Raw genomic sequence first — 19,973 nt, 5'->3', positions numbered from 1 at the left:
ATGCTCATTATTAGACTTGTGACAGTAGTGATAAGGTTGAAGAGTTCACACCGTTAAGAGCAGCCTAGCCTAGTGGTTTCACATGCTCATTATTAGACTTGTGACAGTAGTGATAAGGTTGGAGAGTTCACACCGTTAAGAGCAGCCTAGCCTAGTGGTTTCACATGCTCATTATTAGACTTGTGACAGTAGTGATAAGGTTGGAGAGTTCAAACCGTTAAGAGCAGCCTAGCCTAGTGGTTTCACGTGCTCATTATTAGACTTGTGACAGTAGTGATAAGGTTGGAGAGTTCAAACCGTTAAGAGCAGCCTAGCCTAGTGGTTTCACATGTTCATTATTAGACTTGTGACAGTAGTGATAAGGTTGGAGAGTTCAAACCGTTAAGAGCAGCCTAGCCTAGTGGTTTCACGTGTTCATTATTAGACTTGTGACAGTAGTGATAAGGTTGGAGAGTTCAAACCGTTAAGAGCAGCCTAGCCTAGTGGTTTCACGCGCTCATTATTAGACTTGTGACAGTAGTGATAAGGTTGGAGAGTTCAAACCGTTAAGAGCAGCCTAGCCTAGTGGTTTCACGCGCTCATTATTAGACTTGTGACAGTAGTGATAAGGTTGGAGAGTTCAAACCGTTAAGAGCAGCCTAGCCTAGTGGTTTCAGGTGCTCATTATTAGACTTGTGACAGTAGTGATAAGGTTGGAGAGTTCAAACCGTTAAGAGCAGCCTAGCCTAGTGGTTTCACATGCTCATTATTAGACTTGTGACAGTAGTGATAAAGTTGGAGAGTTCAAACCGTTAAGAGCAGCCTAGCCTAGTGGTTTCAGGTGCTCATTATTAGACTTGTGACAGTAGTGATAAGGTTGGAGAGTTCACACCGTTAAGAGCAGCCTAGCCTAGTGGTTTCACATGCTCATTATTAGACTTGTGACAGTAGTGATAAGGTTGGAGAGTTCAAACCGTTAAGAACAGCCTAGCCTAGTGGTTTCACATGCTCATTATTAGACTTGTGACAGTAGTGATAAGGTTGAAGAGTTCAAACCGCTAAGAGCAGCCTAGCCTAGTGGTTTCACATGCTCATTATTAGACTTGTGACAGTAGTGATAAGGTTGGAGAGTTCACACCGTTAAGAGCAGCCTAGCCTAGTGGTTTCACATGCTCATTATTAGACTTGTGACAGTAGTGATAAGGTTGGAGAGTTCACACCGTTAAGAGCAGCCTAGCCTAGTGGTTTTACATGTTCATTATTAGACTTGTGACAGTAGTGATAAGGTTGAAGAGTTCAAACAGTTAAGAGCAGCCTAGCCTAGTGGTTTCACATGCTCATTATTAGACTTGTGACAGTAGTGATAAGGTTGGAGAGTTCAAACCGTTAAGAGCAGCCTAGCCTAGTGGTTTCAGGTGCTCATTATTAGACTTGTGACAGTAGTGATAAGGTTGGAGAGTTCAAACCGTTAAGAGCAGCCTAGCCTAGTGGTTTCACATGTTCATTATTAGACTTGTGACAGTAGTGATAAGGTTGGAGAGTTCAAACCGTTAAGAGCAGCCTAGCCTAGTGGTTTCACGTGTTCATTATTAGACTTGTGACAGTAGTGATAAGGTTGGAGAGTTCAAACCGTTAAGAGCAGCCTAGCCTAGTGGTTTCACATGTTCATTATTAGACTTGTGACAGTAGTGATAAGGTTGGAGAGTTCAAACCGTTAAGAGCAGCCTAGCCTAGTGGTTTCACGCGCTCATTATTAGACTTGTGACAGTAGTGATAAGGTTGGAGAGTTCAAACCGTTAAGAGCAGCCTAGCCTAGTGGTTTCACATGTTCATTATTAGACTTGTGACAGGAGTGATAAGGTTGAAGAGTTCAAACCGTTAAGAGCAGCCTAGCCTAGTGGTTTCACATGCTCATTATTAGACTTGTGACAGTAGTGATAAGGTTGAAGAGTTCAAACCGCTAAGAGCAGCCTAGCCTAGTGGTTTCACATGCTCATTATTAGACTTGTGACAGTAGTGATAAGGTTGGAGAGTTCAAACCGTTAAGAGCAGCCGAGCCTAGTGGTTTCACATGCTCATTATTAGACTTGTGACAGTAGTGATAAGGTTGAAGAGTTCAAACCGTTAAGAGCAGCCTAGCCTAGTGGTTTCACGTGGTCATTATTAGACTTGTGACAGTAGTGATAAGGTTGGAGAGTTCAAACCGTTAAGAGCAGCCTAGCCTAGTGGTTTCACGTGCTCATTATTAGACTTGTGACAGTAGTGATAAGGTTGGAGAGTTCAAACCGTTAAGAGCAGCCTAGCCTAGTGGTTTCACGTGTTCATTATTAGACTTGTGACAGTAGTGATAAGGTTGGAGAGTTCAAACCGTTAAGAGCAGCCTAGCCTAGTGGTTTCACATGCTCATTATTAGACTTGTGACAGTAGTGATAAGGTTGGAGAGTTCAAACCGTTAAGAGCAGCCTAGCCTAGTGGTTTCACGTGTTCATTATTAGACTTGTGACAGTAGTGATAAGGTTGGAGAGTTCAAACCGTTAAGAGCAGCCTAGCCTAGTGGTTTCACGCGCTCATTATTAGACTTGTGACAGTAGTGATAAGGTTGGAGAGTTCAAACCGTTAAGAGCAGCCTAGCCTAGTGGTTTCACATGCTCATTATTAGACTTGTGACAGTAGTGATAAAGTTGGAGAGTTCAAACCGTTAAGAGCAGCCTAGCCTAGTGGTTTCAGGTGCTCATTATTAGACTTGTGACAGTAGTGATAAGGTTGGAGAGTTCACACCGTTAAGAGCAGCCTAGCCTAGTGGTTTCACATGCTCATTATTAGACTTGTGACAGTAGTGATAAGGTTGGAGAGTTCAAACCGTTAAGAACAGCCTAGCCTAGTGGTTTCACATGCTCATTATTAGACTTGTGACAGTAGTGATAAGGTTGAAGAGTTCAAACCGCTAAGAGCAGCCTAGCCTAGTGGTTTCACATGCTCATTATTAGACTTGTGACAGTAGTGATAAGGTTGGAGAGTTCACACCGTTAAGAGCAGCCTAGCCTAGTGGTTTCACATGCTCATTATTAGACTTGTGACAGTAGTGATAAGGTTGGAGAGTTCACACCGTTAAGAGCAGCCTAGCCTAGTGGTTTCACATGTTCATTATTAGACTTGTGACAGTAGTGATAAGGTTGAAGAGTTCAAACAGTTAAGAGCAGCCTAGCCTAGTGGTTTCACATGCTCATTATTAGACTTGTGACAGTAGTGATAAGGTTGGAGAGTTCAAACCGTTAAGAGCAGCCTAGCCTAGTGGTTTCAGGTGCTCATTATTAGACTTGTGACAGTAGTGATAAGGTTGGAGAGTTCAAACCGTTAAGAGCAGCCTAGCCTAGTGGTTTCACATGTTCATTATTAGACTTGTGACAGTAGTGATAAGGTTGGAGAGTTCAAACCGTTAAGAGCAGCCTAGCCTAGTGGTTTCACGTGTTCATTATTAGACTTGTGACAGTAGTGATAAGGTTGGAGAGTTCAAACCGTTAAGAGCAGCCTAGCCTAGTGGTTTCACATGTTCATTATTAGACTTGTGACAGTAGTGATAAGGTTGGAGAGTTCAAACCGTTAAGAGCAGCCTAGCCTAGTGGTTTCACGCGCTCATTATTAGACTTGTGACAGTAGTGATAAGGTTGGAGAGTTCAAACCGTTAAGAGCAGCCTAGCCTAGTGGTTTCACATGTTCATTATTAGACTTGTGACAGGAGTGATAAGGTTGAAGAGTTCAAACCGTTAAGAGCAGCCTAGCCTAGTGGTTTCACATGCTCATTATTAGACTTGTGACAGTAGTGATAAGGTTGAAGAGTTCAAACCGTTAAGAGCAGCCTAGCCTAGTGGTTTCACGTGCTCATTATTAGACTTGTGACAGTAGTGATAAGGTTGGAGAGTTCACACCGTTAAGAGCAGCCTAGCCTAGTGGTTTCACATGTTCATTATTAGACTTGTGACAGTAGTGATAAGGTTGAAGAGTTCAAACCGTTAAGAGCAGCCTAGCCTAGTGGTTTCACGCGCTCATTATTAGACTTGTGACAGTAGTGATAAGGTTGGAGAGTTCAAACCGTTAAGAGCAGCCTAGCCTAGTGGTTTCACGCACTCATTATTAGACTTGTGACAGTAGTGATAAGGTTGGAGAGTTCACACCGTTAAGAGCAGCCTAGCCTAGTGGTTTCACGTGTTCATTATTAGACTTGTGACAGTAGTGATAAGGTTGGAGAGTTCAAACCGTTAAGAGCAGCCTAGCCTAGTGGTTTCACATGCTCATTATTAGACTTGTGACAGTAGTGATAAGGTTGGAGAGTTCAAACCGTTAAGAGCAGCCTAGCCTAGTGGTTTCTCATTATTAGACTTGTGACAGTAGTGATAAGGTTGAAGAGTTCAAACCGTTAAGAGCAGCCTAGCCTAGTGGTTTCACGTGTTCATTATTAGACTTGTGACAGTAGTGATAAGGTTGAAGAGTTCAAACCGTTAAGAGCAGCCTAGCCTAGTGGTTTCACGTGTTCATTATTAGACTTGTGACAGTAGTGATAAGGTTGGAGAGTTCAAACCGTTAAGAGCAGCCTAGCCTAGTGGTTTCACATGTTCATTATTAGACTTGTGACAGTAGTGATAAGGTTGGAGAGTTCAAACCGTTAAGAGCAGCCTAGCCTAGTGGTTTCACATGCTCATTATTAGACTTGTGACAGTAGTGATAAGGTTGAAGAGTTCACACCGTTAAGAGCAGCCTAGCCTAGTGGTTTCACATGCTCATTATTAGACTTGTGACAGTAGTGATAAGGTTGGAGAGTTCACACCGTTAAGAGCAGCCTAGCCTAGTGGTTTCACATGCTCATTATTAGACTTGTGACAGTAGTGATAAGGTTGGAGAGTTCAAACCGTTAAGAGCAGCCTAGCCTAGTGGTTTCACGTGCTCATTATTAGACTTGTGACAGTAGTGATAAGGTTGGAGAGTTCAAACCGTTAAGAGCAGCCTAGCCTAGTGGTTTCACATGTTCATTATTAGACTTGTGACAGTAGTGATAAGGTTGGAGAGTTCAAACCGTTAAGAGCAGCCTAGCCTAGTGGTTTCACGTGTTCATTATTAGACTTGTGACAGTAGTGATAAGGTTGGAGAGTTCAAACCGTTAAGAGCAGCCTAGCCTAGTGGTTTCACGCGCTCATTATTAGACTTGTGACAGTAGTGATAAGGTTGGAGAGTTCAAACCGTTAAGAGCAGCCTAGCCTAGTGGTTTCACGCGCTCATTATTAGACTTGTGACAGTAGTGATAAGGTTGGAGAGTTCAAACCGTTAAGAGCAGCCTAGCCTAGTGGTTTCAGGCGCTCATTATTAGACTTGTGACAGTAGTGATAAGGTTGGAGAGTTCAAACCGTTAAGAGCAGCCTAGCCTAGTGGTTTCACGTGCTCATTATTAGACTTGTGACAGTAGTGATAAGGTTGGAGAGTTCAAACCGTTAAGAGCAGCCTAGCCTAGTGGTTTCACGCGCTCATTATTAGACTTGTGACAGTAGTGATAAGGTTGGAGAGTTCAAACCGTTAAGAGCAGCCTAGCCTAGTGGTTTCAGGTGCTCATTATTAGACTTGTGACAGTAGCGATAAGGTTGGAGAGTTCAAACCGTTAAGAGCAGCCTAGCCTAGTGGTTTCACGTGTTCATTATTAGACTTGTGACAGTAGTGATAAGGTTGGAGAGTTCAAACCGTTAAGAGCAGCCTAGCCTAGTGGTTTCACATGTTCATTATTAGACTTGTGACAGTAGTGATAAGGTTGAAGAGTTCAAACCGTTAAGAGCAGCCTAGCCTAGTGGTTTCAGGTGCTCATTATTAGACTTGTGACAGTAGTGATAAGGTTGAAGAGTTCAAACCGTTAAGAGCAGCCTAGCCTAGTGGTTTCACATGTTCATTATTAGACTTGTGACAGTAGTGATAAGGTTGAAGAGTTCAAACCGTTAAGAGCAGCCTAGCCTAGTGGTTTCACGTGCTCATTATTAGACTTGTGACAGTAGTGATAAGGTTGGAGAGTTCAAACCGTTAAGAGCAGCCTAGCCTAGTGGTTTCACATGTTCATTATTAGACTTGTGACAGTAGTGATAAGGTTGAAGAGTTCAAACCGTTAAGAGCAGCCTAGCCTAGTGGTTTCACATGTTCATTATTAGACTTGTGACAGTAGTGATAAGGTTGGAGAGTTCAAACCGTTAAGAGCAGCCTAGCCTAGTGGTTTCACGTGCTCATTATTAGACTTGTGACAGTAGTGATAAGGTTGGAGAGTTCAAACCGTTAAGAGCAGCCTAGCCTAGTGGTTTCACATGTTCATTATTAGACTTGTGACAGTAGTGATAAGGTTGGAGAGTTCAAACCGTTAAGAGCAGCCTAGCCTAGTGGTTTCACGTGTTCATTATTAGACTTGTGACAGTAGTGATAAGGTTGGAGAGTTCAAACCGTTAAGAGCAGCCTAGCCTAGTGGTTTCAGGTGCTCATTATTAGACTTGTGACAGTAGTGATAAGGTTGGAGAGTTCAAACCGTTAAGAGCAGCCTAGCCTAGTGGTTTCACGTGCTCATTATTAGACTTGTGACAGTAGTGATAAGGTTGGAGAGTTCAAACCGTTAAGAGCAGCCTAGCCTAGTGGTTTCACACGCTCATTATTAGACTTGTGACAGGAGTGATAAGGTTGGAGAGTTCAAACCGTTAAGAGCAGCCTAGCCTAGTGGTTTCACGTGCTCATTATTAGACTTGTGACAGTAGTGATAAGGTTGGAGAGTTCAAACCGTTAAGAGCAGCCTAGCCTAGTGGTTTCACGTGCTCATTATTAGACTTGTGACAGTAGTGATAAGGTTGGAGAGTTCAAACCGTTAAGAGCAGCCTAGCCTAGTGGTTTCACGTGCTCATTATTAGACTTGTGACAGTAGTGATAAGGTTGGAGAGTTCAAACCGTTAAGAGCAGCCTAGCCTAGTGGTTTCACATGTTCATTATTAGACTTGTGACAGTAGTGATAAGGTTGAAGAGTTCACACCGTTAAGAGCAGCCTAGCCTAGTGGTTTCACATGCTCATTATTAGACTTGTGACAGTAGTGATAAGGTTGGAGAGTTCAAACCGTTAAGAGCAGCTGAGCCTAGTGGTTTCACATGCTCATTATTAGACTTGTGACAGTAGTGATAAGGTTGGAGAGTTCAAACCGTTAAGAGCAGCCTAGCCTAGTGGTTTCACGTGCTCATTATTAGACTTGTGACAGTAGTGATAAGGTTGGAGAGTTCAAACCGTTAAGAGCAGCCGAGCCTAGTGGTTTCACATGCTCATTATTAGACTTGTGACAGTAGTGATAAGGTTGAAGAGTTCAAACCGTTAAGAGCAGCCTAGCCTAGTGGTTTCACGTGGTCATTATTAGACTTGTGACAGTAGTGATAAGGTTGGAGAGTTCAAACCGTTAAGAGCAGCCTAGCCTAGTGGTTTCACGTGCTCATTATTAGACTTGTGACAGTAGTGATAAGGTTGGAGAGTTCAAACCGTTAAGAGCAGCCTAGCCTAGTGGTTTCACGTGTTGATTATTAGACTTGTGATTTAATTGTCGTGAGTTCAAATCTTCAGGAAAATAGAATCTTTTTTACTAAAGCTTCATCCATATCAATGGACAGACGAACAGCTACAGACCTACACTGAGATTTATATACGTAAATATATATAAATATATATATTTATATATATTTATATACTACATGAATGCCCGGCCATGCACAGGTAATAAAAAAGTTTTTTGTACAGAAAATTTACTTTTAATCGACAGAAACATTTACCATTCTAACTTTTAAATGAATATGTTTGTTGTTTATTTCTGTTTATTGTGTTTATTTCTGTGTAATTCATACCTTACCGGCTGCAGTGCCTACTACCGCTCTATACTCATTGCAGTAGTCTTGCTGCCCATGTAAGTTTAAGCATTTTTCTTCCGACCAACAATTCTGGCGTAATGCTAGCTGAGATGCTTAGCATGGAGCCAGGAAAGACTGGCACGTGTAATGAGTACGCGCACAATTTATTCCATAGTATAACCGGTTGGACAGTGTAGTGTATTGGATGATTGTCGCAGAACTGGAGGTTCCGACCTCAAATCCAGTGTACAGCAATGTTTTCATTCCTAAAACTGCTGCTATAGCTGGACACAGAAACAGAATAACAAAAAACAGACACACTTTGAGATGTGTCAAAGTCCGTGTATAACTTGCACTCACATCTAGTTTTTGAGCCGTGAACCATTATTGATCAAAATGTAAATTTTACATCTTTGACCTGCAACAAGTGTCTCAAGTACGCGATCTTATCTTGCAAGGCATAGCCCTGAGGAGCCCTGATAAGCTAGTGCATGGCTGGACTTACCCTTCGCCGTTCAACTTGCGCAGCAGAAAACACAAAAAGTTCTGGCTTGGCTGGAAACTTGAGAGCTTTGTTTTTGATCCGACCCACTTTTTGCCTGCGGAAAATACAACAAATGGGCGCAATCAGCAAAATGTTACATGTAAGAGGAAATAACCCTTCATACAGTAGCAGTTGACGTACAATGCCTACTCCGGGTTATGAGATACATAGAAGTATTGTATGTTGCAGATATGTTTGTAGTTTTATACAAAGGCAAAGCATATCTTAGTTGGAAAAATACTATTTTTCACAACACAATAATTTGTCTTATTGTTTATTTTTAGCGAAACTAATTTTATGCCATTTAAGTCATTTCATGACATATGAATTTGACCTGTTTTAACGAATGACGGCGGCAGGTGACAACAAAGATTTACATATATAGATACCTTCCATCCGTTTGGACGTCGTCCGTTTGGACGTCGTCCGTTTGGACGTCGTCCGTTTGGGCGTCGTCCGTTTGGACGTCATCCGTTTGGACGTCGTCCGTTTGGACGTCGTCCATTTAGACGTCGTCCATTTAGACGTCGTCCATTTAGACGTCGTCCATTTAGACGTCGTCCATTTAGACGTCGTCCATTTAGACGTCTGCCTGTTAGGCTATAGCTATTAAAATCCTGAAGTTGAAATCTTGCATCCTGCTGGATTTGAACTCAGGAAGATTGCATCCGCAGGTTTGCAATCGAATTGTTTAACCACGAGTCTACAAAGCCTCTTACGATTCAGAGCACTCACGATATACTGTATGCACCCTTTCCCCAACTCACACACTAATTGACGTATTAATTAAAACTTTATTTACTATATGAAACACCGTGCTTTTTCGTCCTTGCCGTACCAGGGCTAATTTGTTTTCCAGTCAAACGATATCAACGAGTGAATGCGTTTGTTATAAAGCAAGCATTGAGAATATATTAGGTATAATAAGGTATATATAAAGGTGTTTGTAAAGAACTAGAGCCACGGCTTTTACTGATACAAGTAAAAGCTGCTTGCGCTCACCCACTGTCAATGGACACACACTACTCAGCATGTAGTCATGTACCATAGTGAGGTCCATGCAAGACAACAACTACCATCTTTTTCCTCAAGCTTGTACCAGCAACCATAAGGAATACAGAGCTAGTTTCGATAGACATACATGTACATTGTAGATTGAATTAATTCAATCTAGATAATGCTTATTAATTTTACACTTTATTTCGACCAGCTTTTTGATTTTATCGCAAACCTAAAACTTAGCATGTCAGGGCAAATTTCACGCCGTATGTGACTATAATATGGAACAAAGAGAAGACAAGTCTTGCCCTATGTGACTATAAGACACTGTATAGTAGACTGACTATAAGACACTGTATAGTAGACTGACTATAAGACACTGTATAGTAATATCATTCTGTAAGGTAAGCCGTGTCAACAGAGACTCATATAGAGGTCACACTAAGGTCATCCTTTTCAGAACAAAAGATGGCAGTAGTCAAAAACAATTTTTCCTTCTGACAGACAGAGGAGCTGGTATTAGCAGGACACTAGCATTAAAAGTTGAGATGGAACAAAGAGAAGACAAGTCTTGCCCTGAGAGTGAATTGCGTGTTAAGCAGATGACAATAGCCACACCAGATGCAACTTTGTTATACGTGTTAACCGACCAGCTGTGTCTTACTACAACACTGCTGGAATCTACAGATTCTCATGAGGGTCTCACCACTGTTGTAAATAAGAGACAATCAGAATGTCAGCAACTAAAGGTATGGTTGTTTGGAGATGGTACAGAAGCCATTAGTAGACCTTTTGGAACTGGGTAATTTTATATTTCTGTTTGGTCTGCAATTGCCTAAAACTGACACATTTAACAAGCTAATAAGATAAGTCAAGTTGGCCTTTCGAGTTGATTCCTAGCTGGCCAGCTGATTGTCACTAGCCAATCATTTGCCAACAGACATACCAGAAGATATGCCAAGACAAAAACACAGTTACAGTAATACTTCAACTTACGAGTGCCCTAACGTACGAGAAACTTGAGATACGAGCCAGCTTTTAAGCAAGTTTTAGCACTAACATACGAGCCGTGTTTGAGATGCGAGCACGTGAGTCAGTTGCAAAGTAGGCCGGAGGTGTTTTATGAGAACAGCATTACTCTGTATTTTTCAACTACTCAGGTCATACTTTTGTACAGTGTTTTCTGTGCGCAATTTTCAGTGCAGAATTATGTGAATTAAAAGTACGGTGCGTAGACCGAAAGTTTGCCAGTAAAATGAAAGATAATGGAAAGAAAAAGCAAATGATAACAATTGATATTAAACGGAAAATTATTGTAAAATATGCGAAATGTGTATGCGTGATTGATCTAGCTCAGCAATATGACAGAAATACATCTACATTTATCAAACCGAAGGGTTATATTCAGGGCATTTAGTTTGCAAAGGACTAACCATAATGCGTTTCTAAACGACGCAGCGATCTTTACAACTGCTGATGGAGAGACTGCTCAGGCATTGGATAAAAGATAAACAATTGGCCGGTGACAGCGTAACTGAAACGATGTTTCAATAAAGGCGAAAAGGCCTATGTGAAAAGGCCTATGTGAAAAGGCCGGTGCTATCTATAAAAATTATAAAAATAGACATTCGGACAAGTTGGCTAGTGGTCGTGCATTAACCCTTTGTGACGACACCAGTGTTCGTCCTAATCGCAACACGTTGAAAGAGCGACAAAGGCAAACGTCCTTAGATAGGTTTATCTTAAAACGGCCAGGTAGTCGTGAAAGCGAAAACAAAGGGAAAATTAGCTAACCAGCAAGAAACTTCCAACTATGAACGCCGAAGAAATTTTAATTACGAAAAATGAAAGTTTGCTTTTAGGTTTGCTATTAAGATTGTTTTTTAAGACTTTGATAAAATCAAAATTTATCAAATTTAACTGTTGTAATGCAGAATAACACTTATATCTCCCTCCCTGGCAAATGCTAGCGTTAGCTGCTACTGTATGTATTTAATTTTACATTTTAATTAATCACATTTCCTTGCATTGTTTTTTTTGTTTGCATTTGTTGCCTTTTGAAAGCATGTGGTAAGTTAGGACAATAACCAACATGCTTTTTCTGTTACAATATCTTGTTTTGAGTGTTTTATTTGCATTTTTAGAGTATAGAAACCAATTAATATATATTTAATTGTTCTATATATAAATAAATTGCACCAACATGCGAGTAAATTGACATACGAGCTCAGTCTCGGAATGCATTAAGCTCGTAAGTCGAAGTATGACTGTATCGGCAACAACAAATGTTCATCTCCAAAACAAATTCGAAATGGCTTCTTTTCGCCACTTTGCTGATTCTCACTGCTGCTCTGAGGCTATAATAGGTCACTGCTGCTATGACCATAAATCAGAGGCTATAATAGGGTAAATGCTTGGCTCTTAGCGGCGCTGTTCTGCGCTGAAAGAAAGAGTCGTGAGTTCTACATCTCTACATTCTATGGGTACCAGCAGCAGACACAACATGTCAACACTCCTTGTCTGTCTTTCAAAGACCTGTCAGTAGCTGGCATATTCTCATCCATTTTGTAAATTATAACAAAGGAAAATCCATGAGAGGAAAAGTCTATGTTATGAGAGGTCAACGAAAGAAATAAAAGCTGTAGTGGACAGCTGCTAGCGGCGTCTGACTTTAATCAGACCCTCAATATATGACTGCAGCATGGGTAGAGATCACAGCTGCAGCATAGATATTATCAACACACAGAAGATAAATAATACACATATAATATATATAATATACGTACATATAGTATATACACATACATGTATATACGTATAATATATATATATATACACAGACATTTGATATACAATATTTATGTGTAATATAAATACATATAATACACATACACATAATATATATATACATAAAATGCATATACGTAATATGTAATCAATATTTAATATATATCCATATATCTGGAAAACCAGACAGACATTATAGTGGGGGACAAGGAGAACAAGAGGGCTACTATAATAGATAAAGCAGTACCCAATGACTATACAATATTGCCTGCAGAGAAAAGGAAAAGGTGGAGAAATATGTCCCAATAGAAGAGAAGATTGTATGTAAGAGCAATTGTAATTTTAGTAACCATTGGAGCATTGGGTGCATTAACACCTGCATATCAAACGTACAGTAGGTGCTCCTACAACAAAAATAATCCGTTCCAGGAACGCTTACGTTATAGAGAATTTACGTTATAAGAAAAGTAAAATACATGAAAATTGCCTAATCCACTCCAGGATCTTTTTAAAATCCCTCCTTTGATCATGCAAAACGGAAAAACTTGACTAGACTCTTTTAATTTGTGGGCTTTACCGTAACTGCAGTATTATTGGTTTGCATCGACAACCTTTCTACTTTTTATGATCAATCTCACTGGTTTTATAGACGATTATTGCGATAATTTTGCAACAAGTTGATTGGCTACTGCAAACCATTTACAACGGTTTGCTAATTTTCTTGTAAACAGCAAAGTCTATTCTGCAAAGTAAAACTAATAACAAATATTTTATATGTTTACAATAAGGCAAAATAAAAAAAATCTTTTCACTATAAAAAGTGGTTCTACCTGTTTGTTGTCTATCTGTACCCAGGGGTCAAGGTTAGGATAAAAAATAATTTTCAACGATGCTCCAACTCGTAAAATTTAGATTAGTAGACTGATGCTGTAACACCTGTACCAATCGATCGCCTTCAAGTATTTATGAACAATTGCGCAGCCATCCTATTCTCTGTTTTATCGACGCATTCGACGATCTATTTCAACGAACCAAAATGTTGCGAAAGTTATATATAATACGTAGGTATAACGCTATACACATGTCATTTTTTTTTCTACGAGTGCGGCAAGATAAATCAACATTCAAATCGAATTTGGAAAACTCTCTCGACTTGACACTTTATGTTATATGGAATTTTTTACGTAGTATGAAGCGAAAACTTCACATAAATTGTTACATTATTTAGAATGTATGCTATGAGAGCTACATGTATAGCCTATGTTATAAGAGCGTGTACTGTAACTTGCCCAAATACCAGCAACAATACACAAGTGAGTTGCAGAAAAGCGCTCTTTTGGGAACAGCTAAGATCTTGAAATGAGTGCTCCAACTCCCAGGTCTTTGGTAGGAGACCTGGTAGTTTGAGTAGACATTACCACCACTTGGATGAGAAAACAATTTTATTTATATATAGTATAATCTTAATATTCTATACATATAAATCTCAATGTTTGTCTGTCTGTTCGTCTCTCCGCGTGTCTCATTATAGATATAGTTTTAAGGGTGAAAAATCTGCTGCACACTGAATTTGAACACTGCGGACAGGCCCTGCAGAGGTATGCAGACAGGCCCTGCAGAGGTCTGCAGACAGGCACCTACCTGATACACTACGTTGTCCAACTGGCTATACTATGTAATAAATTGGGCACATACTTATCAAACGAGCCAATCTTTCATGGCTTCACGATGAACACTGCAGCTAGTGTTACATGCGAAGTCTAACCAGAAGAGAAATGCATGCCCATACGTGAAGAAAAATGCTTGAACTCACATGGCCAACAAGGTTACTGTAATGAGTATAAATCTGTAGTAGGCACTGCAGCCGGTAAGGTATGAATTACACAGAAATAAATAAAACAGCTTCATGTAAAAGTTAGAATGGTAAATGCTGTATGTGTTGATATGAATAAATTTTCTGTGCAGAAACATTTTTTAATTATCATTATGCCACGCCGGGCATTCTTCTAGTATAAAATGTGAAGAGTACTTAGCCATCAGTCAATCACCACAAATCTGTTCCAAACAGATATAGATCTGCTCTCTCCAGGTGATAACTTCAGAAACCATATATATCTGCACACTCATGCGTGACAACTAGCTCTTACAGACCTTCTCTTTCCCCAAAAACTTCCGATGCACTAAATAACAGGTCATAGGAGTTAATAACGGAGGAGAGTCGAAAGGGGTAACTCAAAAAAAAAGAATATAAAAAGTTGCCAAACCAGCAATAATCATCTGACTCACAGGTCATGCAGAGACCGACAAAGTACAAGGAATATTAGCTATAATGTTTACTAGTGCCATAATAGAGTAACATCAAGGTCAAGGACACTTAAAGATGATCTAATCGAATCATAAATTCAATCAAGCGAATCAAATAATGATTTTAATATCTTCTGTTGTCAAAAGGAAACCAGGAAAGACGACTCTATTGGTTAAAATCAGAACCCTACAGATAATTTAGCTATGCTATAGAAATGCACTGAAGGAAGTAGCTAGTCTGGGGAGTCACCTGTTGGCCACTAGCCAAGGCTTATGACTGATTATGACTATCAATGACCGACAGGAATGTGCAGCGCATGCCAACACATTTACACAACATGAATAATTTGATAATTCCTGTGCCAAAGTACTCCGTAGGAAGTTTCTGAGCTCTCATCTCTTGTAGTTACTCTATTTATGGCACAATATCCTTGAAATATTCATGACCATTTAGAGGTGTACCCATAAAATGTTATGATTTGAATGACCATTTAGAGGTGTACCCATACAATGTTATGGTTTGAATGACCTTTCAGAGGTGTACCCATACAATGTTATGATTTGAATGACCATTTAGAGGTGTACCCATACAATGTTATGGTATGAATGAGCATTTAGAGGTGTACCCATACAATGTTATGGTTTGAATGAGCATTTAGAGGTGTACCCATAAAATGTTATGATTTGAATGACCATTTAGAGGTGTACCCATACAATGTTATGGTTTGAATGACCTTTCAGAGGTGTACCCATACAATGTTATGATTTGAATGACCATTTAGAGGTGTACCCATACAATGTTATGGTATGAATGAGCATTTAGAGGTGTACCCATAAAATGTTATGGTTTGAATGAGCAGTAGAAGTCTCTATGGCAAAACATAAAGACAAAAACCATTCTTTGCGTAAGTAGTCATTGAGAACAGCGAGTAGATTCTCTGACTTGTTCGCTCGGACAACTTTCCATGATCGGGGCTAGTTGTAGTAAAGGAATGGACTGCTAGGTCTTTGGTAGGCAATAGGTCCTCCAGTTGCTTTAAACCAGCCAATAAAAGCTGTTTCTACTCTGTTACTGGCTGAATTGGCAGCGCATTGCTACTGATATGTAACAGTCAAGTCCTTTTTATTTTTTATAAAATTATTATTAGAAAAAGCTCATAAAGATTATTCTTTGTAACAAATTGTATCGCAGTAAGAAATGTAACGCCAAAATGAAACTTTACAATTTTTAAATACATTTTATCGTAACGTAAAATCAAACGTTAATCAATCTCTTCAGTTTTTGAAAATTAGCTTACATAAATATTCTGTCAATTTTGGAAATATCCTGAGAAGCAGATCGCCTCAAACATAAAAACAATCGCAAATGATAGAAAAATACCGATACTTTCTGATAAAATCTACTAAAATGTTGTATAAGTCTATCTGTTTACCGTAGCAGTTCAGTGAAGAATCTTTTCATTTGTAACAGAAAAATTAGTTGAATATGAGTCTTGGTACCAAGTATATGTATATCATGTATATTAAGTGTATCAAGTATATGTATATCATATATATTAAGTGTATCAAGTATATGTATATCATATATATCAAGTGTATCAAGTATATGTATATCATGTATATTAAGTGTATCAAGTATATGTATATCATGTATATTAAGTGTATCAAGTATATGTATATCATGTATATTAAGTGTATCAAGTATATGTATATCATGTATATTAAGTGTATCAAGTATATGTATATCATGTATATTAAGTGTATCAAGTATATGTATATCATGTATATTAAGTGTATCAAGTATATGTATATCATGTATATTAAGTGTATCAAGTATATGTATATCATGTATATTAAGTGTATCAAGTATATGTATATCATGTATATTAAGTGTATCAAGTATATGTATATCATGTATATTAAGTGTATCCAGTATATGTATATCATGTATATTAAGTGTATCAAGTATATGTATATCATGTATATTAAGTGTATCAAGTATATGTATATCATGTATATTAAGTGTATCCAGTATATGTATATCATGTATATTAAGTGTATCCAGTATATGTATATCATGTATATTAAGTGTATCCAGTATATGTATATCATGCATATTAAGTGTATCAAGTATATGTATATCATGTATATTAAGTGTATCAAGTATATGTATATCATGTATATTAAGTGTATCCAGTATATGTATATCATGCATATTAAGTGTATCAAGTATATGTATATCATGTATATTATGGTATCAAGTATATGTATATCATGTATATTAAGTGTATCAAGTATATGTATATCATGTATATTAAGTGTATCAAGTATATGTATATCATGTATATTAAGTGTATCAAGTATATGTATATCATGTATATTAAGTGTATCAAGTATATGTATATCATATATATCAAGTGTATCCAGTATATGTATATCATGCATATTAAGTGTATCAAGTATATGTATATCATGTATATTAAGTGTATCAAGTATATGTATATCATGTATATTAAGTGTATCCAGTATATGTATATCATGCATATTAAGTGTATCAAGTATATGTATATCATGTATATTATGGTATCAAGTATATGTATATCATGTATATTAAGTGTATCCAGTATATGTATATCATGTATATTAAGTGTATCCAGTATATGTATATCATGTATATTAAGTGTATCCAGTATATGTATATCATGCATATTAAGTGTATCAAGTATATGTATATCATGTATATTAAGTGTATCAAGTATATGTATATCATGTATATTAAGTGTATCCAGTATATGTATATCATGCATATTAAGTGTATCAAGTATATGTATATCATGTATATTATGGTATCAAGTATATGTATATCATGTATATTAAGTGTATCAAGTATATGTATATCATGTATATTAAGTGTATCAAGTATATGTATATCATGCATATCAAGTGTATCAAGTATATGTATATCATATATATCAAGTGTATCAAGTATATGTATATCATGCATATTAAGTGTATCAAGTATATGTATATCATGTATATTAAGTGTATCAAGTATATGTATATCATGTATATTAAGTGTATCAAGTATATGTATATCATGTATATTATGGTATCAAGTATATGTATATCATGTATATTAAGTGTATCAAGTATATGTATATCATGTATATTAAGTGTATCAAGTATATGTATATCATGTATATTAAGTGTATCAAGTATATGTATATCATGTATATTAAGTGTATCAAGTATATGTATATCATGTATATTAAGTGTATCCAGTATATGTATATCATGCATATTAAGTGTATCAAGTATATGTATATCATGTATATTAAGTGTATCAAGTATATGTATATCATGCATATTAAGTGTATCAAGTATATGTATATCATGTATATTATGGTATCAAGTATATGTATATCATGTATATTAAGTGTATCAAGTATATGTATATCATGTATATTAAGTGTATCAAGTATATGTATATCATGTATATTAAGTGTATCAAGTATATGTATATCATGCATATTAAGTGTATCAAGTATATGTATATCATGTATATTAAGTGTATCAAGTATATGTATATCATGTATATTAAGTGTATCAAGTATATGTATATCATGTATATTATGGTATCAAGTATATGTATATCATGTATATTAAGTGTATCAAGTATATGTATATCATGTATATTAAGTGTATCAAGTATATGTATATCATGCATATTAAGTGTATCAAGTATATGTATATCATGTATATTAAGTGTATCAAGTATATGTATATCATGCATATTAAGTGTATCAAGTATATGTATATCATGTATATTATGGTATCAAGTATATGTATATCATGTATATTAAGTGTATCAAGTATATGTATATCATGTATATTAAGTGTATCAAGTATATGTATATCATGCATATCAAGTGTATCAAGTATATGTATATCATATATATCAAGTGTATCAAGTATATGTATATCATGTATATTAAGTGTATCAAGTATATGTATATCATGTATATTAAGTGTATCAAGTATATGTATATCATGCATATTAAGTGTATCAAGTATATGTATATCATGTATATTAAGTGTATCAAGTATATGTATATCATGTATATTAAGTGTATCAAGTATATGTATATCATGCATATTAAGTGTATCAAGTATATGTATATCATGTATATTAAGTGTATCAAGTATATGTATATCATGTATATTAAGTGTATCAAGTATATGTATATCATGCATATTAAGTGTATCAAGTATATGTATATCATGTATATTAAGTGTATCAAGTATATGTATATCATGTATATTAAGTGTATCCAGTATATGTATATCATGCATATTAAGTGTATCAAGTATATGTATATCATGTATATTAAGTGTATCAAGTATATGTATATCATGTATATTAAGTGTATCAAGTATATGTATATCATGCATATCAAGTGTATCAAGTATATGTATATCATATATATCAAGTGTATCAAGTATATGTATATCATGCATATTAAGTGTATCAAGTATATGTATATCATGTATATTAAGTGTATCAAGTATATGTATATCATGTATATTAAGTGTATCAAGTATATGTATATCATATATATCAAGTGTATCCAGTATATGTATATCATGCATATTAAGTGTATCAAGTATATGTATATCATGTATATTAAGTGTATCCAGTATATGTATATCATGTATATTAAGTGTATCCAGTATATGTATATCATGCATATTAAGTGTATCAAGTATATGTATATCATGTATATTAAGTGTATCAAGTATATGTATATCATGTATATTAAGTGTATCCAGTATATGTATATCATGCATATTAAGTCCCTATTATTGTTTTTTGAGCTCTATTATTCATTTTTGAGCTTTTAAGAGCTTGTAATCACATTTCCACATATTTGGCACCTACAACACAACAGAGTAAGACATGGTGAATCTTTTGATACCAAATAACTGTAATGTGAATTTTGTTGCAAGTCAACCTTTAATTCTGATAGCTGATTAGGATAAATGGACACTATGCGTGTACCATGTAAACGTACCATGAGTGTTTGTACCATGGATCAGAAAGATGACAGCTGATACTACAGGTACTGTTTATATACCATGGATCAGAGAGATGACAGCTGATACTACAGGTACTGTTTATATACCATGGATCAGAAAGATGACCGCCGATACTACAGGTACTGTTTATATACCATGGATCAGAGAGATGACAGCTGATACTACAGGTACTGTTTATATACCATGGATCAGAGAGATGACAGCTGATACTACAGGTACTGTTTATATACCATGGATCAGAGAGATGACAGCTGGTACTACAGGTACTGTTTATATACCATGGATCAGAGAGATGACAGCTGATGGTATGAAAGGCATTGTATAACAATAGACATGGCTACATAGACACATAGCGACCGTTCAAAAGCGATCA

At 36.8% G+C, this 19,973-nt stretch overlaps 1 protein-coding gene across 1 annotated transcript in view; it reads right to left on the bottom strand.

Moving 5' to 3' along the window:
* Positions 1-19,973, bottom strand: part of LOC137408168 (phospholipase D1-like) — a 70,741-nt gene that overhangs the window by 37,519 nt on the left and 13,249 nt on the right. The window contains exons 4-5 of the mRNA XM_068094570.1: positions 15,581-15,598; positions 8,375-8,468 (exon numbers count right to left, since the gene is read on the bottom strand). Coding sequence (XP_067950671.1) covers positions 8,375-8,468; positions 15,581-15,598 — 112 coding nt within the window. The remainder of the gene's footprint in view (positions 1-8,374; positions 8,469-15,580; positions 15,599-19,973) is intronic.

The sequence above is a fragment of the Watersipora subatra genome, chromosome 11, assembly GCF_963576615.1.
Source record: "Watersipora subatra chromosome 11, tzWatSuba1.1, whole genome shotgun sequence".
Taxonomy (NCBI): Eukaryota; Metazoa; Bryozoa; class Gymnolaemata; order Cheilostomatida; family Watersiporidae; genus Watersipora; species Watersipora subatra.
Note: the sequence above shows the minus strand (reverse complement) of the source record. Positions and strands in the feature narration are given on the sequence as shown.